This window comes from Dermochelys coriacea, chromosome 4, assembly GCF_009764565.3.
Source record: "Dermochelys coriacea isolate rDerCor1 chromosome 4, rDerCor1.pri.v4, whole genome shotgun sequence".
Lineage (NCBI taxonomy): Eukaryota > Metazoa > Chordata > Testudines > Dermochelyidae > Dermochelys > Dermochelys coriacea.
This window is the reverse complement of record NC_050071.1, coordinates 113,887,067-113,914,310: the sequence shown is the minus strand read 5'-3', so window position 1 is coordinate 113,914,310 and position 27,244 is coordinate 113,887,067. Positions and strand designations below refer to the sequence as shown.

The 27,244-nt window shown below is 43.8% G+C and overlaps 1 protein-coding gene across 1 annotated transcript; it reads left to right on the top strand.

Annotated features, from left to right (window-relative positions):
* LAP3 (leucine aminopeptidase 3) lies at window positions 1–27,077 on the top strand. Its single transcript, XM_038400049.2, has 13 exons — window positions 1–503; window positions 1,753–1,868; window positions 2,221–2,275; window positions 3,933–4,038; window positions 9,429–9,588; window positions 11,376–11,540; window positions 12,390–12,548; window positions 15,541–15,665; window positions 16,726–16,814; window positions 19,676–19,778; window positions 23,248–23,327; window positions 24,047–24,159; window positions 25,967–27,077. Exons 1-13 carry the CDS (start codon window positions 375–377, stop codon window positions 26,160–26,162), a joined length of 1,596 nt encoding a protein of 531 aa, XP_038255977.1. The 5' UTR covers window positions 1–374; the 3' UTR covers window positions 26,163–27,077.
* The last annotated feature ends 167 nt before the right edge of the window (window positions 27,078–27,244 follow it).

Here is a 27,244-nt window from a genome sequence, read left to right as displayed (position 1 = left end):
TCCGGTGGGGCGGGCAGCCGCTCAGACGAGATTGTCTCTGCGCCCGCAGATACTGAACCCCGCAGCACAACAAAGCCAAGAGCCCCTCGTTAGCCCCGGGGCTGCTCCCGCCTCCTTCTGCAGGAGCCGGCCACAGCCTCCCGCCCGGCGCCAGGAACGCTCCACTCCCGGCTTCCCCACTGAGCCAGGCCTCTCCCTGCCCCCACCGCCTCCCCGGAACTCCCCGGGCTCCCGCGCGTCCCCGGCCGAGGCCCAGCCCCCGAAGCACGCGGCGTGCGCCGAGCTCAGAGGGGCGGGACACGCCCGCTGCTGACTTACCTCCCTGCAGCGGCCGGGGACGCGCGCCGCCGCCGCCGCCGCCGCCGGGCTGGGTCATGCTGCGGCCGCCGCTGAGGAGGCTCGTTCACGGCAGCCTCAGCCGGGCTCCCCCTTTCTCCTGCTGCCCCGGCCGGGGGCCTTTCCCCTCCCCGCGGGGCTGCAGCAGCAGCCGCGCGGGGCGCAAGGTAAAGGGGGCGGGGCTGCCAGCCCGTGGGGGGCCGAGCGAGCTGCAGGCAGGCGCTGGCCCGGCCACGCGTGTCTGCGTCCCGAGGGTGGAAATGCCAGCGGCAGGGCGGACGCCGCAGGGGTGGGGAGGCGGTAGCTGGGCTGTCTCCCCCCCCCCCCCCCAGGCGCCCTGGGCTGTCCCCCGGCTTTTCCCGGCCCTCTTCACTCGCTGCTGCCCCGCACTCACACGCCCCCATCGTGCGCCGTCGGGGGCGGTTGCATGGAAGCCCTTGCGCGGGCTGTCGCGCTCAGAGTTAAACCTTTGGCTTTGTGGGGCTGGGGCCCGAGTCAGCAACTTGGGGCGCTCCTTGACGTGCTGGATCTATTTGTTAGGGTGCGGTGGGTTGGCAGCTGATCGTCGACCGGCTGCCAATGCAGAGCCCTCCTGCACGTGATTTCCTCGCGTTTGGTGGTTTTCCTTCCTTCCGAACGCACCGGATAATGTCCTTGACCCTGACTCAGTCGCAAACAGTGTCGCTTTTTCCTTTTTTCAGGATGTGCCTGTTCAGAGATAATGTTAATTAACAAGCAAAATAGCCTGTATTTTAAATCAGTGTCTGGAAACTTCATTTTTATACATAGGTTTCAGAGTAGCAGCCCTGTTAGTCTGTATTCGCAAAAAGAAAAGGAGGACTTGTGGCACCGTAGAGACTAACAAATGTATTTGAGCATAAGCTTTCGTGAGCTACAGCTCACTTCATCGGACGAAGTGTATTCGATGCATCCGGTGACGTTTTTTCCACCAAATGCATCCGATGAAGTGAGCTGTAGCTCACGAAAGCTTATGCTCTAATAAATTTGTTAGTCTCTAAGGTGCCACAAGTACTGCTTTTCTTTTTGCAAATACAGACTAACACGGCTGCTACTCTGAAAATTCAGGCAGGTGCTTAGTGGGATTTTTATAAAGTGCCTGCCTATCTGTATCCCTGCTTACCTAAATACCTCTAAAAAGCCACACCATGATCTGAAGCATGGAATTATTCATATTCTATCTCTTTCTTTCTCCTGTTTAAAGAATGTTACTTTTGGTCTTGGCTTGTATCCTGATTTATCTAATCTAGACTTTAGACTCTCGATTATTTAATGAACTGAGTTCACTAAACCTATTTCATACAGTATTATGGTTATGTTCAGAAACATTTATCAAATCTCAATATATATTGTTTAGAAAAGAGTATCTTGCATTAGTGTACTTTTTGTTTTCTAAAGGGCCTCGTCTTAGGAGTCTATGCAAAAGAAAAAGAAGAGGCGGTTCCTCAATTTACTAATGCTGGAGAGAGTTTTGATAGACTTGTATCTGGAAAGCTGACAGAGCTATTGTCCATGTAAGTGTTTAGATCAGTTTCTTATATTTTTCTAAGATAGTGTAAACACAGAAAATACATCTTTATTCATTGCAGCCATACCACCTCATGCATTGACATTCATATCTCTCTGGCTAAACAGAATTGATTAAGTCAGTAATCAGATAAGGGGACCTCTAATGAAAAACTAGGGCTGCAAGAAGTGGTGGTGGTGGTAATGATTCTGTTGGTGATATGTTTTCCTTTGAATCCGTTCTGATCCAGTGTTCCTATATGGAGTTGAGGGATATTGCATGGCGGGAGAATAAAATTATTACCACAAAAATCAGGATCTCTGTTTTAAAAGAGCTTATGGCACTTTTTTGTGTTCTAGATCTGGGCCTCCTTTGAAGAAAGGCAAAACACGCCTATTTCATGGCTTGCATCAGGTATGAAACTTGATTTTTATGAGTATAATGACTAGTAGGTGCCTTGAATTTGAGTCTTGGCATTCCTTATTCCTTATTATTAGCTCATTCTGGGCGCAGCATATTATTACAGCAGAATGTTATACTCTGTCATTAAATACTGGGGTGTTTGAATTTAATGTGTTGCTATACTGTGGTTTTTCTAAGATTTCAAAGAAATACTTTTAGTGATTTTTGCCTTCTCTATCCAAGTTCCTCTACAAAGGACCAATCCAACTGACAGAGTCAGTGGAAAGACTCCCATGGATTTTACTGGAGATTAGATCAGGTCCCAAAATCCCAATTCTGTAGCATGTGGAACTGCCATTAAAGTAAGTAGGGATTCCTTGCATGAAAAGGCTGCAGAATTGGACCCTACACAATTCTCTCCCAAGAGAATGAAAAAGTGATAAAAAGAAGACAGTTCAAATCACTGTTGGCTGTTGCCAGGCTGGAAAGCTTGCACGAGCTGCAGTCTCTTGTGAGCTGGATGTTGTGTGGTGCAACAGTTTGAAAACGGATTATTATAAATTGTATCAGAGGGGTATTCATGTTAGTCTGTATCCACAAAAACAGTGAGGAGTCCGGTGGCACCTTAAAGACTAACAGCTTTATTTGGATATAAGCTTTTGTGGGTAAAAAAACCACTTCTTCAGTTGCATCTGAAGAAGTGGTTTGTTACCCACGAAAGCTTATGAAGTGGGTTTTAGCCCATGAAAGCTTATGCTCAAATAAATTTGTTAGTCTCTAAGGCGTTCTTTTTACTGATACAGACTAACACGGCTACCACTCTGAAACCTGTCTCCAAATAAATCTGTTAGTCTTTTAAGGTGCCACCGGACTCCTCGTTGTTGTTATAAACTGAAAGAGCATAGCTTTTATAAAAGAAGTGTTGGGAGACCTCAAGTTGAATGTTCTCCTAACTTCATCCTGTTCGGGAGGAATGGGGATCCGTCTACCTCTATATCTTTGTGGATGGAGACGCATCACATTTTTAAATCATTTTTCAGTGCATAGCAGCACTAGAAAGAGCTCTCAGCAGTGGTAAGGTGGGAAAAGACAGATTGTCCTTTTGAGACTTTTTCTCCTTGGTCTCTGTAGTGCTCAAAAGGTAGGGGTATGTGCGTAGAGAATCAGTTAGCCATTGATTTTGAATTGTGGAGCAGCCACAAAGGTAAATACCCTTGCTCAGGATGGAGGCATCCTGCCATGCTGTGTAGACTAATAGGTGGGGGACAGGCTGAAAAGTGCACAGACCTTATGTTATACTGAACATAAAGCCCTAACCAATAAGAACAATCCTATTACTTAGATTGCTTTTTGGGGCAGATACCACCTTCTCAGTGTGTGTGTACAGGGCTTAGCACAATGGGACACTGACTGGGTCCTCTAGTCACCACAACAATACACATAAACATTAGACAAATTCACTGTTATCTAATTGTTAATCTGCTTATGCAAGATTACTGACAGGTAGAGAAGAGATCGCTATCATAATGACATATTAACGATAATGGATATATTTTCAGGTTATGTTTGCCTTCATTTAAAAAGAATACTCTTTATAACTGATATTAACCTTCCATCATGGCTATCAGAGCGAAGAAATTAAATCCACTTGTGTGTTGGTTTTGCACAGGATTTTCCAAGTATTGTAGTTGTCGGCTTGGGTAAGAAGGCTGCTGGAGTAAATGATCAGGAAAACTGGAATGAGGACAAAGAAAACATTCGGACAGCTGTTGCAGGTTAACTTATTTTCATTTAATATTTGTTCCTGTTGCAAGTATTTGATCTATTGAAGCCCTGCTGTAATGTGTTACCTTCCATTTTTGGTGAAGCACATGAGCTTAACTCAAACAGGCCATAACACATTTTGTTTTAAAGCACGAGATCTAATGCATAGCTTGGAAGATTCACTCACAGCTGAAAAGTGGGAAGGGTTCCCTGGTGCGAAAAGAGCCGAGGCCTTTAATTTTTTGCAGAATATGTATTTTCCACATTTAAAAAAACAAAAAAAACCAACCCTCCCCTCTCCCCAACTCCCAAACTATAGCTTTATGGTTGTGGAGAACCTTCCAAATAACAATCAATGCAGAGTAATCTTCCTAAGTCTGCAGACAAACAACTCCAGTATCTGCTTCTCATAGCTTTCCCAAGTAGCATGAAATTGAAAAGACCCTTGTCACTTTCACTTCACCATGTGAGGATCAGTGAAATTGACAAGATTATAACCATGTGCCCCTAACCTGTGCACATATGACAACCTTAAATGTTTCCTGCTGTTGCTTCGGTGGTAATTAAGACTTTGATATCCTTGTCAATATAACATGATATATTACGTGTTTCCTCATCATAGAATCATAGGACTGGAAGGGAGGTCATCTAGTCCAGTCCCGTTCATTCATGGCAGGACTAAGTATTAGCTAAACCATCCCTGACGGGTGTTTGTCTAACATGCTCTTAAAAATCTCCTGTAACGGAGATTCCACAACCTCCCCTAGGAAAATATATTCCCACGCTTAACTACCCTGACAATTTTTCCGAATGTCTAACCTAAACCGCTCTTGATGCAATTTAAGCTTATTGCTTCTTGTCCTTTCCTCAGAGGTTAAGGAGAACAGTTTTTCTCCCTCCTCCTTGTTAATACCTTTTATGTACTTGAAACTTGTTATCATGGCCCCCTTCTGTTTTCTCTTCTCCAGACTAAACAAACCCAATTTTTTCAATCTTACCTCACAAGTCATGTTTTCTAGACCTTTAATAATTTTTGTTGCTCTTCTCTAGACTTTCTCCAGAGTGTCCACATATTTCCTGAAATGTGGCACCCAGAACTGGAAACAGTATTCCAGTTGAGGCCTAGTGAGCGCAGAGTAGAGTGGAAGAATTACTTCTTGTGTCTTGCTTACAACACTTCTGCTAATAAATCACAAAATATTTGCTTTTTTTGCAACAGTGTTATATGGTTGACTCATATATTTAGCTTTTGATCCACTATGACCCCAGATTCCTTTCCGCAGTACTCCTTCCTAGGCAGTCATTTCCCATTTTGTATGCATGCAACTGATGGTTCCTTCCTACGTGAAGTACTTTTCATTTGTCTTTATTGAATTTCATCCTGTTTTCTTCAGACCGTTTTTCCAGTTTGTCCAGATCATTTTTGAATTTTAATCCTATCCTTCAAAGCACTTGAATCCCCTCCCAGCTTGGTATCATACACAAACTTTATAAGTGCACTCTGTGCCATTATCTAAATCATGATGAAGATATTGAACAGATCCAGAACTTATTCCTGCAGGACTCCACTTGATATTTCCTTTCAGCTTGAATGTGAACCACTGATAACTACTTTCTGGGAACAGTTTTCCAACCAGTTATGCACCCACTTTATAGTAGCTCCATCTAGGTTGTATTTCCCTAATTTGTTTATGAGAAGTTCATGTGAGACAGTATCAAAAGCCTTACTAAATTCAAGATAAACCACATCTACCGCTTCTCCCTATCCACAAGGCTTGTTACCATGTCAGAGAAGGAGATTAGGTTGGTTTGACATGATTTGTTCTTGACAAATCCATGGTGACTCTTACTTATCACCTTTATTATCTTCTAGATGTTTGCAAATTGATTGCTTGATTATTTGCTCCATTATCCTTCTGGGTACTGAAGTTAAGCTGACCTAAATTCCCAGGAATTGTGAGGCCACGTGGCTGTGCAGCAGCCTATTTAGTGCCGTGCAGGTGCTCAGGGAACCCACCTGGGGACCTGCCGGCAGAGGGGCTCCCCAACTTAGCCTGGCCCCCTACCTGTGACAGCCGGGGCGGTGCAGCACAGCCCAGACCCAGCCACGGCCAGGGCAGCCCTCCCTGAACCCAGCCCTGGCCAGACCTGTGAGCTGCCATGGTGGGGAGAGGCCCCAGAGCTGCCATGGTGGGGAGAGGCATCTCTCCTCCCCAGCCCAGGTGCTGTTACAGGGAGAGTGCTGGGGAGGGTCCTCTCTCCCCACTGTAACCCCAGAGCACCCTCCTGCACCGTAAACCCCTCATCCCTGGTCCCACCCCAGAGCCCGTACACCGAGCCAGAGCCCTCACAATCCAGCCCCCAACCCTCTGCCCTAGTCATGAGCCTCCTCCAACACTCCAAAACCCTCGTCCCAATCCCAGAGCCTGCACCGCCAGCTGGAGCCCTCACACCCCTGCCCCCAACCCTCTGCCCCTGTCCTGAGCCCCCTCCCATACTCAGAGTCCTTCGGCCCCACCCCACCACATGAATTTCGTTATGTGCACCGATATGAAGGTGATGTGTCATACATCACCTCCATATTGGTGCACATAACAAAATTCATTCCACACATGGGTGGGAAAAATTAGAGGGAACACTGAAGCCAACTGGTCTATAATTCCCCAGGTTGTCGTTATTTTCCTTTTTATAGATTGGCACTATATTTGCCCTCCCCCCCTCCCCATCAATTGGGGGCTGAAGAAAGTTATTTGTGAAGTCTGTCTCTAGCAATCAGTGAAATCATGCTGTGTGAGCACTGGGATTGTTTATGTGGTGTCTCATAATTTGGTATAGCCTTGCTTTCTAGCATTTTAATTGAGAGGGATATCGCTTTTAACTTTGGTCCTTGTCACAGGTTGGTTGGCCCCAGTAAATGAAGTAGGTTCAGCACCCCTGTGCCAGAACAGGTGCTCCTAGTTGGCCAATTAAGTGAGGACAGCACCTGGGAGCTGTAAAAGACCAGGGAGACCCAGACAGGAAGAGATTCAGTGAGTTGGAGAGACCTGATGAATCAGAGCTGCCTATGTGGGAGTCAGGGGTAGGTGAGAGTTGCCAAAAATTGTATGTTCGAGACTTGGGAGAAAGCTGAAGGCAAAAGAAAAGAAAGACAGGTTTGCTGACTGATGTCCCCAAGCCAGAGAGTGAGGGCTGGAAAGGGCAGAAGCCACAGGAGGAGCAGCAGCAGGGAGAGTTGTTTGCTGGCTGTAACCCAGAGCCAAAGGCCAAAGAGAGCTGAAGGCAGCAAGCAATGGAGGGGCTTACCCACCGACATCTACAGGGCTGGAGAGCTGGTCCCAGAGGAATCATGAGAGGGCCAAGAAAAGTGAAGGATGCTCCCCTGGCAAGGATGTTCCTGAGCAGAGCGACTGGCAGGGGTTCCTGCTGGGAAGATCAGGATTGCACTCCACTTGAAAGGGGTGAGGTGGCTGTTCTGGTATAAGGCTGGAGCCGACTGACAGAGAGTCGGCATGGATGAAGATGCCAACGTGTGGTATGTAGGATGTCATGGAATAAGACCGCAGGTGATCTTAATGACTACACTGGGGTGAGAAATAGGCTTGAGTTTTGGGGCCTGTGTTATACCAATAAAATAAAAACCAGCAGGATTTTATTAAAGGGGAAAAGGCAAAATGCCGCATTTATTGTGAATACAGAAAGAATCATCGTAAGCAGTTAGTTATAGCTATAACATTCCATTCAATTTCATATTTTTACACACGCACACGTGCGTTCTGCAAGGTTGTTATCGTAGTTACCAGCCTTAGAGTTCCTCATGCCAAGCCACTGGCCAGGTGACCTGGACATGAGCAGGGCCTTGTCAGATGCTCATCTGATGCTCCTGGAAGTTGGTTTGCAGAATCGGACCCCAAAGTTCTCATTTTCTAGAGTCCATTTTTATAGGAATTTCTTCCTATGCCAGTCTATGGGAATTGCTTCATCATGCTGTTGCTGAATCAATCAGCAGATGGCACATTCCTGATGGCTCCATGCTGCCAGATGTTATCTTGTTCTTTGGTTCTCCCATTCTTGAGGCTGTTGGGTGGATTCCAGTCTGCCCTCTGCGGGTCCTCTGGTTATTTCCACTTGATGCCTTCTTCAGCCGATGGACACTGGATTCTTAGGCTGGCACTTCCCTGATCATTCAGTTATTATCCACACCAAGCATCCATCCACATACATCCTCTATCTCTATTTTAGTCACAGTTGTTAACAAAGCGAGATGAATACAACAAAAGGGCGGAGAGTCTTTGGGTGCTGTTTCTGTTGCTACAGAGTATTGTTTTGAGTCTCTCTCTGTGTGACTTGCATAATGACAGGTTTCAGAGTAGCAGCCATGTTAGTCTGTATTCGCAAAAAGAAAAGGAGTACTTGTGGCACCTTAGAGACTAACAAATTTATTAGAGCATAAGCTTTCGTGCATCCGATGAAGTGAGCTGTAGCTCACGAAAGCTTATGCTCTAATAAATTTTAGTCTCTAAGGTGCCACAAGTACTCCTTTTCTCTCTGTGTGGGTAGTTGTTACAAAGAATTGCTTTGAGAACAGACTGTCTTAGAATGTACTAACAAACACAATTAGCAGCTTGCAAGTTTCTCCCATAAAGGGAGAGAAACAGTACCAAAGACCTCTTAATTAATAATACCCTGGAATTTAAACTATGGGGAATCACTCATTTGTGATTTTAATACAGAACTTCTTTAATATGATCCAACATCTGTGTTTTGGACTATGTATGTTTTGCTGCTATAATAAACCAGCACCAAGAGGGGGTAGTAGAGTTGTTGTGGAGTTACTGGGGATGCTGGAAGAGGGAAACTGAGGCAGGTGTGTCTGTCATGCCACAACCTGCAGCAGTAGGGTGCTTCCAGGTACAGTTGCTATATGGGGGTCCCTCTTAAACAAATGTGGTGTTTATGGAATACGTTCATATTTTCTGCTGCAAATAAATGTGCCTTTTGAATCAAAAGGCTGTTGTGACTTTAAAAAACTAATTGCTACTTAAGCTATACTAGCAACACACTGTATTACAACTTAATTTCTGATGGCTACAGGCTTTGGTCACCTGAAGTACTTTAAAGTTGTGTAGTTTTAAGAACTTTGGTTTTGTCTTTCAACCCTTGCTGAGTTGCTTACTTGATAAGTTTTATATTCAAAGTTCACAGTTGCACAATGAATACCAATACTCTTGCTTTTTAAAAATTGCTGCTATAGGCTTTGCTCTATTGAAAATTTTTTTCAGCTGATTTATGCCAGAATCTACCAGGTGTCAATAGAACTGGGTTCTTTCCTTGAAAAGTTATATTAATTACCTCAGGAATCCATTTTGCTGCTGCAGTCGTATTGATGTATTGTATTTTCTAGTTGGATGCAGACAAGTTCAGGACCTGGAGGCCCCTTGTGTTGAAGTAGACCCCTGTGGAGATGCTCAGTCTGCTGCAGAAGGAGCTGTTCTTGGGCTATATGAATACAATGAACTTAAGCAAAAAAAGAAACCTGTAGTTACTGCTCAGCTACATGGAAGGTGATGACAAACTAAAGTTTTATTTGTGAAACATTTGGATACCTAGCATATGTATCACTCCTTTTCCCCCCACCTCTCTTTTAGTTGGTGTTGCATAAAATATTTACAGCATTTGCTTTGTATGTCTAATTACCTTTGCTAGTGTGTCTTGTTGGTTGTTTTTCCTCTCATAAGTGCTTCCCTGAAGCAGAAAAGGGTCTGGGATTAAGAAAGAAGGGGAAAAACAACTCTGTCTGTCTGTTTTATGATGTGTACAGTGCTTTTAATGGTACCAAAAACTCAGAAGTGCAGGAGTTCGTTCCCTCTCACTCACTGAACAAACCCTTCCAAGACATGAGAAATGCTGTAGCAGATCACACCAGAGTTCCACTTGATACCTTGTCTCTAGCACTGGCCAGTACCAGGTATGTCAGAAGAAGTTGCAAGAAACCCCCAAATGAACAATTACAATACTGGATCCACAGGGGAAGACACTTCCTAATGTTTGTCAGTTAGAGGTTGGTGTTTGCCCTGAAATGCATGGATTTATATCTCCTCTGTTTGTTTTGTTGTACAGAAATGTCTGATTCTTTTTTTGAGTTCTGATAAGCTCTTGAACCCCAGCATGTCTTACATAGATCACTTAGATACACTATGATAGGCAATGTATTTATTATGCAAGAAAAATGACACACGCTCCTTTTGGATTCTGAATGGCATTGACCTCTCCTTGGGAGATGAGACTAACAACAGAACTTCTCTCAGTAATATAGCACTTCCTCAGAATAATTCAATGGCTTCTTTTATATCCCCTCCCCTATCAGCCTCCCACATCTTCCTTGCTCCTAGGAAATGAATCCCAGATATACACAGGACAGTTCCTTCTTTGAAAGAGGGAAGCTGCACCCTGCTAAGTAGTAGTCTTGGAAAATCTCTCAACCTAATCCTATACTGATATGCCTCAGTGTCACACTCATCCATTTCCCAGGGCAACAGGCACCTTGAGAGTCACTCAGGATTACTGCTCTTTATGAAACAACTAACTTCTCAAGACATGGATGGCTTTGTTGCTAAGGCACTGGAGTGGGATTAAGAAGAGTTAGGTTCAATTCCAGCTCTGCCACAGACTTCCCCTGTTCAACTCTGAGCCAATCATTTATTTTCTGGGTATCTCAGGTCCCCATCTGTAAAATGGGGAAATACTACTTCCATTCTTCATAGTAGTGTTGCGAGCGCCTAGATAGCACAACATACATAGGATTTAGGGATATCCCTCTATGAGCACCTTACTGTGACTGACAGTTCAGTGACCAGAACTATGCTTTGAAGTGGGGATCCCCACTATCCAAGCTCACCTTTATCAACTAATAATCATAATTTTAGCAAGATTCAAAAATGGATTGGACAGGTATGTGGAGAATAAGAATGCCCAGAGTTGTTGTTACTGTGAACACACCTTTTGGAAGGGCTATTAAACCTCATACTTCATGGCTTAAGCCAGTCTCTAACTATTATGAGACCTAATGTGGGTGCAGAGAGTATCCCATATCTTCTACTGCAGGGTTCTTGCCCCTTCCTCTGAAAATCTAGTGCTGACCATTGCCATAGACAGGTACTGAACTAGGTTAGGTGGACTTCAGGTCCCACCCAGTACGGCAGTTCCCATGTTCCTATAATGATAGAGCTAATGTAACATTCCTTCTCACCTCCCCTTCGTGGGGAGCTTTCTTTTCAAAATATAGACAACTGAATACTGACAATCTTATTTTTGCAAGGGTTCAATTATGATTATGTGGTTGTTTGTTTAGTGATGGCAAGGAAGCCTGGCAGAAAGGTGTCGTGTTTGCTGAGGGTCAAAACCTGGCTCGCTATTTGATGGAGGCCCCTGCTAATTGTATAACACCAATGAAATTTGCTGAAGTTATTGAACAGAAACTCAGAAGTGTTAATAGCAATGTGAAGGTCCATATAAGGCAAGTTCAATTTAAATCATTCCTTCTCTGTAAGTTGTAATTGATTAAAATGCAGCATGTAAAATGTTCCTGGAGTTTGCTCATTTTTACCCTTTTGCCATTCACGATGACAAATGCAAGGAAAGTATTTGTGTAACAGTCTGTAAACTTTAAAACAAATGAAAGCTTTGTTGGTTCCCAGAAATAGCAAGTTATTCTCATTATCAAGAGCAGGACTTCCAGTCACCACAGTAGGCAGAGAATGGTCTGGTGGGACAAAAAATAAAGAAACAAACAAGACGAAAATGTTAACTACTTTTGTAACATGACAAGCCTTCTAAAAAACTATGGAAGAGGAAGCCTGACAATCTTTTCATATTACTTCCCAGTGAATATACATCCCTTCTTCCTGGTTTTAGTTGCTCATCCTTTGGAGGTGGTAAGCAAACTCTCACTACCTGTTTCTATGAATTTGCCCATAACTGTAGCAGTTTCTTTGATACTGTAGAACCAGGCTGTGCCCTGCTGCTTTGTGGGTGCAGTCTCATGTCACATTATTGTTCAGGTCCTCCAAAGATCTTGGCGCACACTTCCAGCCAAAAGAGTGAGAAGGGAAGGCATGGTATTTGTAATGTGGAAAACCAGGAAACAATAGTTTAAAAAGGAAAACAAAATAACTTTGAGAAAGCGTTTTTTCTATTTAACAAAGAAGTAATAGTGGATGAAAAACAGTGATTTTACTTGGCAATCTGTCAGGTAAATAAAATTGCTTGCAGATGTGCTTAAAACTCTTAAGAGTTATGATCTTTTGCATATATTTTTTTCTAGTCTTTTGTAATGGCTCTAATTAAAATCCTTTTTTTATTATAGGTCAAAAGCATGGATAGAAGAACAACAGATGGGAGCATTCTTGAGTGTAGCTAAGGGTTCAGATGAGCCTCCAGTCTTCTTGGAGATTCACTATTCAGGAAGTGCTAATGCAAGTGACGCTCCGTTAGTGTTTGTTGGGAAAGGAGTTACCTTTGATAGGTATGTTTGCTAATATTTTTTATGACTCAAACAAAAACTATAATCCAATTGCGGAGGAATTGAGATGTCTATAAAAAAGTGGGTACTACAAAAAATATTTGCCGTTGTGCCACTCACTCTTTTTTTTTTTTTTCCCCAAAACAGGCAGATTAGCTAACACTTTACTAATCTATTGTTTGTAAAATAGGCTCTAAAATTGCAGAGGGGAGAGAGAAATTGGGAGAAAGTATGCCAAAAAAATTAAAGAGATTATCCAATAAAATTTAGTAATAGGCCTCTTGGTTTTTCCATTGAAAAATCAACCATATTTGAAACCTGAACCATTAACAACCCCGCTTACTATTTACAATTAGATATTCTGTTGCAAATGACTAGAAGAAAACATTCTCCAATCAGAACATCTTACTTTAACAAAATTTGGGAAAATACCAAGAAGAGTTTTTGGCAATTTCTTTTATTTTATTCATGGAGGAAATAATCCATTATGCTCACTTCTGTTTAGTGATGCTTACAAATAGCATTTCAGGGGAAATTCATGAAATGAGAACTAATAATTGGTAGGTAAAATTATATTAAAAACACAACAGAATAAAATTTTACAGTTTGTGCAAAACTTTAATAATTCGCTGAAGATCTCAAACCCATAGCAGAATATATGGAGACCTAAATATTGCACATAAATGCATTTAAAACAGGATGTTTGAAAACCTGTCCCTTTTTCACTTCCCTGCCAAGCTCAGAAATATAGGGATCCTGTGTTTCAGTTGGACAAGTTGGCCACTACTATGAGTGCTTGGCTTTATCAACTGTTTCAAGGGAAATGAAACATCCTCATCTTTTGGTTTGTCAGGAGAATGAGAAAGGAATGGATTTTAAATGCTCTTGTTCTAAAATGTATTTAATAGTAATTTCAAGGCTTTGCATTTGCCAATGTTGTCTTGGTCTGAGATTTTAATGAGAAGTTTTTAAAAATCTGTTTACAAAAAGATGTGCATCTCGCCTTTAAAGTAACTTTGAGAAGCATATTCCAATCAGAAAATCCAAATGTTACTTCAGAAGGTCAGATACGCTGGCTGTGCTGTGGGCCAACCGCTCCAGAGGAAAATTTAACCTCCAGTGCAAGAGCAAAATGAAAACCAAACATTCCTATGGCCTGGTGTGTGTGCAGCTGCTCAGGAGGGAATAGGAGTGCTTGCTTACATGAGCTCTGCACCTCCAGTGCAGCGCCCATCCTTTAACCATCTGTCTCCCCATGGAGGCTAAGGAAGCTACTGCAACGCCCATGCATGGGGCTGGGCAAGTGGAGAGAAACTGATGAGATCCAATATCAATAGTAATTTTGTTTTATATATGTTTTACTATACATCAGAGTAAGTGGGTTGAGTTGGGACTCTCCCATCCTGACTGCTGGTGTGAGGGCGTCAGCCAACCCCCATTGTTCTGGAGAGACAAAGGGGTCTCCTGATCCAAGTGAAGAGACTCCCTGCTTTTTACCCTTCCCTTTCTCGTCAGTGACCCTGGTGGTGGTGGTGGGCAGGAGGGAAGATGGGGTTCTCAGACGGACTAGTTTTGGAACTCTGCCAGGGAGATAAAAAGATTAGTGTCAGAAATTAGTTAACATTTATTCTCTGAGCTGCTGATCTCAGCCAGGCACAGATGAATTCTTGCCAGTAATCCTCTAATATTATGATACACTGAGCACGATAAAAGCATCTCCTCGTATATCTTTCGTATCATTCCCATGAACTTGCCATATGTGGTAGACTCTATCACTCTTCCTGGGAACATAGCAGCATTGAGCATCTGCATAAAGCAGAACTGGCATTACAAACTCGGAGCAGCAGAGTTACGAACTGACTGGTCAACACCACACCTGATTTGGAACAGGAAGTACACAATCAGGCAGCAGCAAAGACCAAAAAAAAAAAAAATCAAATACAGTACGGTACTGTGTTAAATGTAAACTACCTAAAAATAAAGGGAAAGTTGAAGGGGAAAAAAAAAGACAAGGTAAGGAAACTGTTTCTGTGCTTGTTCCATTTAAATTAAGATGTTAAAAGCAGCATTTTTTTCTTCTCCATGGTAAAGTTTCAAAGCTGTATTAAGTCAATGTTCAATTGTAAACTTTTGGAAGAACAATTGTAACGTTTTGTTCAGAGTTCCAAACAACCTCCATTCCCAAGGCATTTGTAGCTCTGAGGTTCTACTGTACCTTGTTGTTTCCAAAGGGGAGGTGGATCCTCAGTGGGCCAACAGCAGATGTAGAGCAGACTTCTGGGTTTTTGTTTTTTATTTTGTTTTTTGGTCTTGTTACAGTTGTAAATGAGGTATAAGCTTCTTAGAGTCTACAGTCATCGAAGCATCTGCTTTGTTTCTGTAGTGTGTTTTGGCAGAGTGAAAATAGGTTGGGTTTTTTGTTTTTTCTTCCTACAGAATTTCCTTTCAACTCTCTCACCTGGAAGACCTGACTACTGATTAGTTTATTCATCTACTGCACTTTATTTAAACTGATTTACTAGGGCTACCGCTTTCCCTTATTTTAAATCCTTTTGATTTATCTTTGTTTTCCTAAATGTAATTGTGTGTTTGCCTTGTTACATTTTTAGTATGTTGCAGATTATCTGGGAGATCTTTTATTGTGTCAGATTAAATTGATGAGGAGATGTATTGCTTTTTAGAATATTAGAAAATTAAAGGTTTCAGAGTAACAGCCGTGTTAGTCTGTATTCGCAAAAAGAAAAGGAGTACTTGGTCAAATGCATCCTATGAAGTGAGCTGTAGCTCACGAAAGCTTATGCTCAAATAAATTTGTTAGTCTCTAAGGTGCCACAAGTACTCCTTCTTAGAAAATTTAAAAAATAACAAACTATTGATATTATTGTCATAAACATACAGATGGACAAAATAGTTATTTTAAAGCACGTGGTGTGAGGCTTCTGTGTGCTGAATGAGATTTTCTATTAACGTCTATTCTTGATCTGTGCATCCCCAGTGGTGGCATTTCACTTAAGCCTTCTTCAGGTATGGATGCAATGAGAGCAGATATGGGAGGAGCAGCAACTGTGTGTTCAGCTATTGTGACAGCAGCAACACTAAATCTACCTCTTAATATAATTGGTAAGTTGCAGGGGAGAGGGGAAAATATGCTTTAAAATGTTACTTTAGGGCTAAGTTATTTTAATTTCTATTTTAGCCATTGCTGCAGAACAGGAAGAAAGAAAATAGGAGCCACTCTTAAGGATGGAGATGTGGATAGCTAACTCGCTTCTTAATATTTTTCCATATAAGCACTGATCGTAGTTGCCACAGTATGTTGTGCAGCTGTGAATAAATGAGTTGATTCACACAATAGCAAAAGTGGATGTCCAGGAGGAGGCTGATACAACAAACAAGTTTGAGAAACTCCAACTTTATGGGAATTTAAAGATGTTTGTTAGTTCTGAAAACTACTTCATCAGCCCAGCATTATCCTCTTTAGTGTGCTCTGTCCAGAATACATGATCATGGGCTTCTCCTTGTGTATGACTGGTGGACTACCATGTTCCTTATCACTATAGCCACGGTTGGAACCAGAGCACTGACTTGTGCTCTTTACCATCTTCCCCAGCTGCCGTTATGTCAGTCCTGTATAGTAGTTCCCCTGGATCTCTTTCTTTTGACATTTTGTAAAATGTTTGTTTGGAATGAGAAGCTCTTGAAATTCCCCAGAGAGCTTTAGAATTCCAGAAATAAACAGCCCTTTATAAACATATGAAATATGCATATAGGTCCACGTGTTGTAAGGTGTAACTTATTGACCGGGAGCCTCATCATTGAGATGAGAAGCTCACAACTCTTTTTCAAGACAATGTGCCTGATTCTGACCTCGCTTGATGTAAATCAGGTGTAACACATGGTGTAAAAATAGCATAGGTGAGTGAATGAGCATGTTAAAGATAAATCTACAGACTTAATTGTGTAATGCAGAAATGTCACTAATGGGGAAATTTGGAACGTGTCATTCTTCAGGAAATTTCAGGTGCAAATCTAGAAATTGTATGTAAATTCCAGACAAGAATGCTATCCTTCTGTTACAAGTGATTTTAGTGTAAAGACTTGTCTTTTAAGTAGTTTTTCTGTAACTGCTGAATTTAGAAACCCATGGTACACTGCAATATTTCTTTCTTTTCCCTCTCAGGTTTGGCACCTCTCTGTGAAAATATGCCCAGCAGTAGGGCAAGCAAGCCTGGAGATGTTGTTAGGGCCAAGAATGGAAAAACAATCCAGGTATGTGTGTGTTAAATTTGGTTTTAAATTCATTGCAAACCTACTAATCAATCAAGTATTACCATTTCAACTTCTGTTATAAGTGCACAAAGACTATTTTTAAAAACTAGTGAATTTACAAGTTTGAGAAATACATTTAACTAAAATTGCTAACAGCATTCTTTCAGTGTTGGGGAGGGGGCTGTATTTGCAAAAATATTATAAATGACTAGGGAAAGCTAAAAAGCCCAGTCACTTACATTTTCCAGAATCTGCTGTATCCATACATGAGGCTGTTATAGTGCTTATAAAGCCAGAATTAAAGATGGTCTTCAAACATGGTGTGCAAAATGGTAGTTGCTTTTGGTACGTTTTCAAGGCCCTCTTCCAGGCACCTCTTTTGTAAAACACGAGAACATTACTCTTCTGCTGACGTAACCAAGGCATTGACCCTACAAACCGCTCCACATATGCGGAACCCAGGTGTCGTGAGGGCCACTCACCGCACATTATGACTCTGCCTGGTGGCTCTGGGGGTTAGCTCTTGTCAGGCACTGCCCTCCTTTGGCGGTGTCTCTACCCATCATCTCTTTCACCCTGCAGCTCTTCTCACCACTCCCAGAGCTGCTGCTGCTTGTTCATGGCTTGGCCCTCTGGCCAGGTCACTAAGGTCCTCCCCTTCTGGGGAATTCAGAGGCCTTCCAGACCAGCTATCGGGCTGGCATCTCTAACACCCAGTGTCACTTCCCAATGGCTGGTAGGAAAACCCGGGCCAACCCTCTACGCTGGGTTCCAGCCCAGGGACCTATAACAAGTAGCCAACATCTGTACGGTCCATTCCTTGCTGCTGTTTTTCTGGCTTCTCCCTCTCTCTGGGTTTGCCAGCCCAAGCTTCTTTCTCCCAGGGAGTGACTGTAGACTACTTCCTGTTCCTGTCCAGCTGAGCCCATTTCCAGTTACTGGCCTATTCCCTGTCTCCTTCTTCAGGTGTAGTCTGGGCAGTTAATTGGCCTGCCAAGCCACCTTAATCCCTCCAGGCCTTGGGTGGGGTGAGCATCCCATAACACCAGGGCTGTACAAAGCAGCTTGCAGAATGAGGGCCTAAAGTACATATTTTGTGTTTAATCTGAAATACATAACCATTCCCCATTTGGTTAAATCTTAACACATGCCCTAATGCTATAGACTGTTGTTTCCCTGTAGGAATTAATGGACAAATCAATATTTCTCCTTCCAGAATTTCTGCGTAATTCGGTTACCCCCATTCATGACTTTGACATTGGGAACCTTTCCGTTCCTTGAGGCTTCACCAAGCTATATGCATGACTATCGAGTTCAAAACCATTGCGCTTCTGAGGGGCCTCATAACCCCCTGCCATAGAGAAACCCACTGGAAAGAACCAGAGGCTCAGGAAAGCACCACAAGGGTTACCAGGCTGAGTTCACTCTAATGCACCCCCGCAAACAGGAGGGGCTGCAGGGTGCAGGGATTTTTGGAGGGAGGAGCCCTCAAGAACCAAAAGAAATGGATCTCTGAATCTACAGATGTCAGAGCCATTTACAGGGATGCCTCCTGCCTCTGTGCTACCCTACAGTTTCCTTTCCCTGCTGGCAATATAGTTCCAGTAGCATCTGTGATTCCACTGACTAGATTCCCCTGCAGCTGCTAGATCAAGGGTGGGCAAACTTTTTGGCCCAAGGGCCGCATCTGGGAATAGAAATTGTATGGCGGGCCATGAATACTCACAAAATTGAGGTTGGGGTGTGTGAGGGGGTGAGGTGGGTGGGGCCAGATGCAGGGGTTCAGGATGCAGGAGGGGGCTGTGGACTGGGGCAGGCAAGTAGGGTGTGTGGGGGGGTGAGGGCTCTGGCTGGGGGTGCAGGCTCTGGGGTGGGGCTGGGGATGAGGGGTTTGGGGTGCAGGAGGGTGCTCCAGGCTGGGACTGAGGGGTTTGGAGGGTGGGAGGGGGATCAGGGCTGGGGCACGGGGGAGAGACTCAGGAGTGCAGGCTCCAGGTGGTACTTCTCTCAAGTGGCTCCCGGAAGCAGCAGCTCCCACTCCAGCTCCTACACGGAGCCGCGGCCAGGAGGCTCTGCGTGCTGCCCTGTCCGCAGGCGCCGCCTCAGCATCTCCCATTGGTTGCAGTTCCCAGCCAATGGGAGCTGTGGGGGCGACGCTTGGGGCAGGGGCAGTATGCAGAGCCCCTTGGCTGCCCCTATACGTAGGAGCCGGAGCGGGGCCAGGATGCTGCTTCCGGGAGCTGTGTGGAGCAGCCCCCAATCCTGCTTCCCGGCTGGAGCACCGGAGCAGAACAAGCTCAAGACCCTGCTCCCCAGTGGGAGCTTGAGGGTTGGCTTAAAACAGCTGGTGGGCCGGATGTGGCCCATGGGCCGTAGTTTGCCCACCCTGTGCTAGATAATAGCCATTGGATTTCCATGGGCTTTGCAGGGGACAGCAACCAGTCTTCTGCTGTATCCTCCTGCCCTGCTCTATGCTGCTGACACCTAAGAGCCCTGGCATGGGAGGCCTGGCGGCAATGCTGTGAGGTTCCCTGACTTATGTTAAAGATAAGCTTTTTCTGAATGCTTGACAACTCCATTTTGGGTTGATTTTAATGTCCTGTTCTAGTTCACTTACCTAAGATCACTTTGAAAAAATAAATGATCATCAAAACATTTTTTGGTTTTGTTTTGTATTTATATTAGAAAGTAAATTTCAACTTTTTGCAGTTATTACACAAGCTGTAATACAGGGATCACTTTCAGCCTGATAGCCAAAAACCCAGATGGTCTCTTTAAAAAGAATTTTTAAGAAGCAAATCAAGTAAAGGGGAACTTGTGAGTAGATGACTTTTCCCCTCCCCCCTCTCTTGTATCTACAGGTTGATAACACAGATGCAGAGGGAAGGTTGCTATTAGCTGATGCTCTCTGTTATGCCCACATTTTTAATGCAAGGGCCATTGTGAATGCTGCGACATTAACAGGTAACTAACTTTCTTTTCCTGCTTCATGTTGCAAAACAGTTTCTCATAATGAAAAACTAACTCCTTAAACACACTTCTTAGGAGTTTCATTAACAAATGAGAACTTTGTGTATTTTTTCCTCCTTGTTTATGCATGAATTATGTTGTAGTTTTATTTTTACATTTTATTTTTAATATTTTTAACTTTTCTGTTCACATACATCACAGTAAAGCAGTTCTCGTAAAAAAAGGAAATCTGTAGTTTACAAACAGTATTTAATTGGGTTAAAATGCATATGTGAAACCAAAGAATTATTTATGCATGTCTAATAATGCCTTAAATTACATTTGTTTAATCACTTATGCTAATATATATATCAGGGGAGGGCAAACTACAGCCCATGGGCCGGATTTGGCCCATTGGGGCTTTCAATCCGGCCTGTGGGATTCCCAGCCCCGTGGCGCAGCAGGACTAAGGCAGGCTCCCTACTGCCCTGGGCCTGCACCATTCCCAGAAGTGGCCAGCATCATGTCCCTGCGGCCCATGGGAGGACGGGGGGCAGAGGGCTCCGTGTGCTGCCCTGGCCTGCAGGCACCAGGCCCCTGCAGCTCCCATTGGCCAGGAACTGTGGCCACCTGCCCCACCCCATCCCCAGGAGCCACTGCTGGACATGCTGGCCACTTCTGGGAGCGGCGTGGGGCCAGGGCAGGCAGGGAGCCTGCCTTAGCCCCGCTGCGTGCCGCTGCCACCCCGGAGCTGCTGGAGGTAAGCAGCACCCCTCCTGCACCCCAACCTCCTGCCCTGAGCCTCCTAACTCCCTGCCTTAAGCCCCCCCATGCCCTGAGCCCCTCCTGCACTCCGCTCCTGCACCCCAACCCTCTGCCCTGAGCACCCTGCCACATCCCACTCCCCTCCTGCACCCCAACCCCTTGCCCTGAGCCCCTTCTTGCACATTGCACCCATACCCTGCACTCCCTCTCGCCCCCCAACCTCCTGCCCCAGCCCTACATTCATGGCCCTGCATACAATTTCCCCACCCAGGTGTGGCCCTTGAGCCAAAAAGTTTGCCCACCCCAATATATACTCATGTATATGCCAGCTTCTGCAGCCAAAGAGGAAGCTAATTCAAGGATTACTGGCTTATACAAAGTCACTTCCCTTTGAGGTATTTGACAGCCCAGAGGAGGAGAAGGTAGTGGCCACCACCATGATAGTACTGATTCTGTCTGGGGTATCTAGGTGTCAGGGGGATGAAGAGGAGCCAAAGCGCTGCATGCTTTTGGTCTGTGCAGGATTCCTGCAGAGCTTTCAGTTTTGGTATGCTCTGTTGTTAAAATAGGCCTCCTCATTATTACCTGGGCACTCAGGGTATGTCTACACTGCAGTTAGAAACCCGTGACTGCCCTGTGCCAGTTTGCTCAAGCTCACGGGGCTTGGGCTGTGGGGCTGTTTAATTGCGGTGTAGACATTCGGGCTTGGGCTGCAGCCTGAGATAGCTCTGAGATCCTTCCACCTTGCAGGATCCTAGAGCCCTGGAACAAATGTCTACACCACAGTTAAACAGCCCTGCAGTCTGAGCTCCATGAGCCTGAGTGAGCTGGCACAGGGCAGTCATGGGTGTCTGTCTGCAGTGTAGACATATCTTGAGTGTTCCAAGAAGGGTCAGCATCGAGAAGAAGCTCTGTGGCACCAGTTATACCAATGTGTAAGCCCTTTACCTTATACATGGATCAATATCTTGATAGGGTTTTTCCCCTTTAACTGGATTGGCCTCTGTTCGCTCTGTTTTAGACAGTGATGCAAGCTTCAGTTTTCGTGGGTTTTTAAGCTGAAAAGTTTAGATTACAAGCACTGCAAGGGAATTTCAAACTCCAAACAAGTAAACCTGTTTCACTGAATACTTATAAGAATTCTGTGATGGGGTGGACTAGGCCAAGACCCCCGCTACTGGAGGCCTCAGGGTCCTGCCACACTGATCCCAGGAAAGGAGCAGTAGAGAAGTCCTCCAAGCAGCCTACAGTTACTGCAGGGTAATCAACTAATCAGAGAGGCTGCAGGGAGCAGACAGTCAGGGTCCAGAGGGCCATATAAAAGAAGCTGCAGAGCCAGAGATAGTCAGTTCCTTGCAGGAGCTGTAGGAGTGCAGATGGTGCTCCTGGCTGGCCAAAGGGAACTGCAGCACCACGGACAGCTCAGTGCTGGCAGCAACTAGGGGACTGAAGAAAGCTCCTGGCTGATTGCTGGTCCTGAACTTAGATGAGCCCTGAGGTAAGGGTGAAGCTTTGACAAAGGCTGGGGCCTAGGGAGATGGTCCATGTAACTGAAAGCAGTATAGTTAAAGGGACACTGCGACACATGGCTGTTGTTCTTAGGGTCCCTGGCCTGGGACCCAGATTAGTGGGCAGGCCTGGGTTCCCCTCTACCCCCATAGGCCACTGGGGAACTGGCTTACAATCAGATAGTGAGAAACCCCCCAAAGGGGAACTGAACTACTTAGCCCAGCTGAAGAGCTGGGGCCAGAGTAGACCAAAAAGTGAAACCATTGTCTCCACGGAGGAAGCCCTGGGAGTACGGCCCGATACCAGGGCCAGGACTATTTAAAGACTGCAGACTCACTCTACCAGAAGGGGGTGCTCGTGAGAGGTGAGTGCCATGCCATTACAAATTTATAAAAATATTTCTGTTGTAGGTTTTCTATAAGAAAATATTATTTTGGCTTTCAGTTACCTGACAGTGTGCCTTTAATGTGCCCAAAATGGTAACTACAGAGCTGAAGGGCAAGGAACTTCTATAACTGGCTGGACAAAAAGTCCATATTAAGGTTATTGGCCAGACCGCTCCTTTCTGTGGTAAAATCCATGGCAGGCCAGTTATAAAGGGAAGGAAGTATGCAAATTTCCTCTCAGATTGTTGTGTGAACTATGGAATGGGTGTTAGATGATTTCTTGTGCCTAGGGCCTATAGGAGATTAGGCCATCTACCACGGTATTTTGGGAGCTTGCCTTTTGTCACTTGCATTCTATCTGTACTATTAGAGTTTAGCCTCCTGAAAGGGGAATTCCTGTTGCCAAAAAGACCTGGATTGCGCTTCCATTCTTGCCTGATGATCATGGTACAGGGGACATAGTGTGTGTCAGCCTGCCCCCTTCCATCCAGACAGCCTTCCAGAGGGTCCTGTTCAACGGGGGATGCTGTTGTGGTGATGCCTGCCTCTTCCTTTCCATGTGAGAGGGATGACATCTGTCTCCATCTGGGCAGACCAGAGAGCACAATTGGGCCTATTACTAATTAACAAAGGAGCAGGTTTTCAATAATACTTTTCCAAATAAATGCAGGAGTACCAAGACTCTTAGTGTGCAAGGTAGGAACTGGAGATAAGGAGAACAGGAAATCCTCTTAAAAAATACAATTGGAAGGTAGAATGCAAAATAAATGTTCTGCTCCATCTCCAAGAGCAAGAGGTATAATTTACAGGGTGGTATTTTATAGGTGCCATGGATGTAGCATTAGGATCTGCTGCGACTGGAGTTTTTACCAATTCATCTTGGCTTTGGACTCGCCTTTATGAGGTAGGCCATACGATGGACTTTTTTTTTTCCCTTTAAATATTAGGTATATATGTTCTGAAGGTCTCTTTTATATAAGTGAAATGATACATATTGTATTAAATTTTAAAATATAGTGGGGAAGGCTTGGGGGGGTTAATATTGCATTTAATTGAGAAGCATAAGTTGTATGTGTGTATGAATTGCAGGCCCATTGATACACTTCTTGGGTAGCTTACAGTGCATTAGTGGCATGCACCTGTGTCTCAAGGATACACACCCTCCTATGGTTTATTGCTTAATTATAAGCTCTCTATCTACTGCTTGCCAGTAACTTGTGTTAAAAGGTGAATTGGTCTTGATTACGTGTCATTCATTAAATTCTTAAAAATGCCTAATATATGGTCAAACTGTAATTCCTGAGGGAATTCTCCAGAGGAAGTAATTTATGAAAAATCTGCATTACCAGCAGAAAAATGTCTTGCAGAAAATTGGCTCTTTTTCATCATAATCATGGAGGGCAAAATTGAAAGCATCTAAAATTAAGTTTCATCTTATTGTTTTAGCATATTTTTTTCAGATGCCTGAAGTTATCTTGTGTTACTAATTTCAAAGTGGTCTGATAACTGCCCAGTCCACCCAAAGCTGCGATTGCAGTATACATTACAGTACTTGCAGAGTCGATGTAAACAAAAAATACCACATCAATTTTGCCCCAAGTATAACAGTTGTTTCTTCTGCAGGCCAGTATTTTGACAGGGGACCGTGTTTGGAGAATGCCTCTCTTTGAACATTACACAAAACAAGTTACCGATTGTCCACTTGCAGACCTCAGTAATGTTGGAAAATATAGCAGGTACATTACTTAACAGAAATGCAGCAACCCTTTCTTGACTAATATACCTGTTTATCATCATATTAATGCTTTAGAAATAGCCAGCATTTCCATAGTTATTGGAATACTTTGAACTTGCACTAAAGTCACTAGTACAGTTAGATTTTAAAACAGGAGTTGGGATTTCACTATTTTAAAAATTGCTAAAATATAGAGCCAAATCTTTGTCAATTTAGGAGCAGATGGTGATGAGGACGACTCTTGTTCAGGGGGCGAGCACACAATGAACCTCCCCTTCCCCACTCTGTGTCCTGCTCAAGAATATGTAACAGTCCAGTCCTTGCACACCATGACGTATGGAGAGTTTGCCCTAGGGGCATGTTTTCTCTGCAAAGAGGGCTGAGAGTGGGCCAGCTTCACCAAAGAAAAGAAGTTTGATCATCTTAAAATGATCTGGATAAAATATCTGGAAGCTGGGGAACAGAACATCAGTACTATCGCTTTACATGTCTGGGGGAGGGGTAATATTATGTTTAAACAGGTGCATGGCTCTGTAATTCTACCAAACATTGAGTATTATTGTATTCTTCAAGTGTGTGTTAGTATGGATCCCACATAGAGGTTCACGTGCATCATGTCACAAAATCATAGTCTTTTGAATATTGGGGGGCCATGCATGCACCTTGTCTGAATGCGTAAAGGGCAGCCACAACTCTCCATCAGTTTTCTCAAAGACCTCCTGCATACACACCCACCTGTCAGCCAGCTTCTGCATGGAATCTCAGCATTATTCTCCGGAAGCTCATGGAGCATCCTTTTGAGCTACTGTCTGATTGCTTGGTACATCATCTTACCCTCAGGTGGCTGTTACCTCAGAAGAGAAGGCTAATGAGCTCCAGCCTCTCAGAGCTGGACCTCCTTACACCTTCTTTCACAGGGACACAGTGATGCTGAGACTGCACCCTAAATTCATCCCTGCAGGGGTCTCTGATTTAGGTGAAATTCTATCAGTTAATCTACCAGTCTTGTTCCTGAAACCACACTCAACACAAGGAGAAAAGCCACATACTCTAGATTCTCTCCACCTCTTTGTGGGCCTATGTGACATTTTGGACAAAAGCAGTGGACAAAAGCAATGTATTTCCACCTGCCATCAGATAATTGGCAAGCCTCTCCCTACAAACACCAAGACACGCTACACCAGAGCACAGGCAGTGTTGTCAGCTTGGTTGAGAAGCATGCTAGTATGAGATCTACAACATTGCAATGTTGAGCAACCCACTGACTTTTTAGTTAAACATTATGTCCTTAACATGGCAGCAGGTCTGATGCCAAGTTCAGCAGAACAGTGCTTCTGTCATTATTTGAAGCTGAGACTCTTCATTTCCACCATCCTGAGGTGATACTGCTTGCCACTCACCGACAGTGGGATCCACACTGATGCATACTTGAAGAAGGAAGAATGGTTTCTTACCCTGTGGTTCTTTTGAGATGTTGTGGATATGCCCTGCCCTCAGTCCCCACTTTTTGAAGCTCTCAGCTTTTGAGAGAACTGAGGGAGAGTTCCAGCCGCTTCACCCTTTATGCCCTTGTGTGGAAGCATTAGACAGCACAGGGTGCATCTACAGCTCTGACAGACACAGCTATGCAGAAGCTTCCAATCATGAGGTGCATGCACACCTTCAGTGGATCCACCCTCAACATATTGAAGAACCCCAGTTGCTGGAGAGCAGCTAACCATTCACTGTACATTTTATTGTTGATTTAGAGTTTTTTAAAGTTTTTAAAAATCCACTTTTTTTTCCTATTCTCCCTTCTCCCCCAACAGAGCTGGAGGTGCATGCACAGCTGCTGCCTTCCTGAAAGAATTTGTGACTGCAGCTAACTGGGCTCATTTAGATATTGCTGGTGTGATGTCAAATAAAGATGAGGTTCCTTATCTTCGAAAAGGCATGGCAGGACGACCCACACGAACATTAGTAGAGTTTGCTACACGCTTGAGCCAAGACAAGCAAAGTGTCTAGTAAAATACTAATTCTGTAATCTTCCACTCCACCTGTCTACTTCAATTAATCTTAAAATTTCTTTTAAAACGAGTTAATGTCCTATGGCATATGTACCCTGATAAAATGCCGAATGTGGAAGTAGATCTGCAATCCAGGAATACTTCCCATAATCTAAAAAGATATGATGATGAAAGACACATGCATTTTATAAACAGTTCTTATTGAGTAAGAATATCCCATAGTTGAGGTTCCCTCTTCCATTTTATGCTGTTGAAGGTAAGAAGTCCTGTTTGAACTATTTTTAGACATTTAATACTGAAAAAAGATCATTGTAAACATCTGGACTTGTGTTCAGATGTATAAGTAGTAGTGATCTGTGTAATGGTCACAAATAATAAATCTACCTTTTTAGTTGCTTTAGCAAGTTCTTTTGTCTAAACAGTATAATGTGTAGCCTCCACTATAAAACCATTAATCTGGAATCCTGGCCCTTCTTTTGTGTTTTGGATATACCATACATGGAAGAATAACTCTGGATAGGGTTTATTGACAGAAATTTTGTCAGAACAACATACTGGGAGAAGCTAGAAGTACTGTTACCATCTGTTTAATCAGCTAATCCGTGGTGGTGTTTTATTACGTATTGGGAGACTCCATTGCTAGAGGTATCTTAAACTAGATAATGAACCAGAAAATAAGCTGTAAGGAACCTTCCTATTTTGGCAGGGAGATGGATTATCTTGCCAATGTCTATATGAGGTGCCAAGTTATTGAGCATAATTAACAGAAATTAAACAATTTCCTGCAGTTGTTTATAATTCCTCTCAAAAAGCTTGGCATAAAAATTTGTCTCCCTAATGGTGGTTTTGCATTTTTCATTGGGCTTGCATTGATTTTTCTCTGGTGCCTTCAATAAAGCTGAACTTAACATGATTGTTTTTGATTTGGGTAACTTCCTTGGTTGTGTAATACCATAGTTAATGGTACTCTCAATCGGATCACAGTTTTAGGGGAGGGATTGTTTAAAGAAAAACTTTTTCTTGGAGTGTGTGTCGGTAAAAGGGAGTTTTTCTAATGTGTGGTGTGTCAGTGTATTTAAA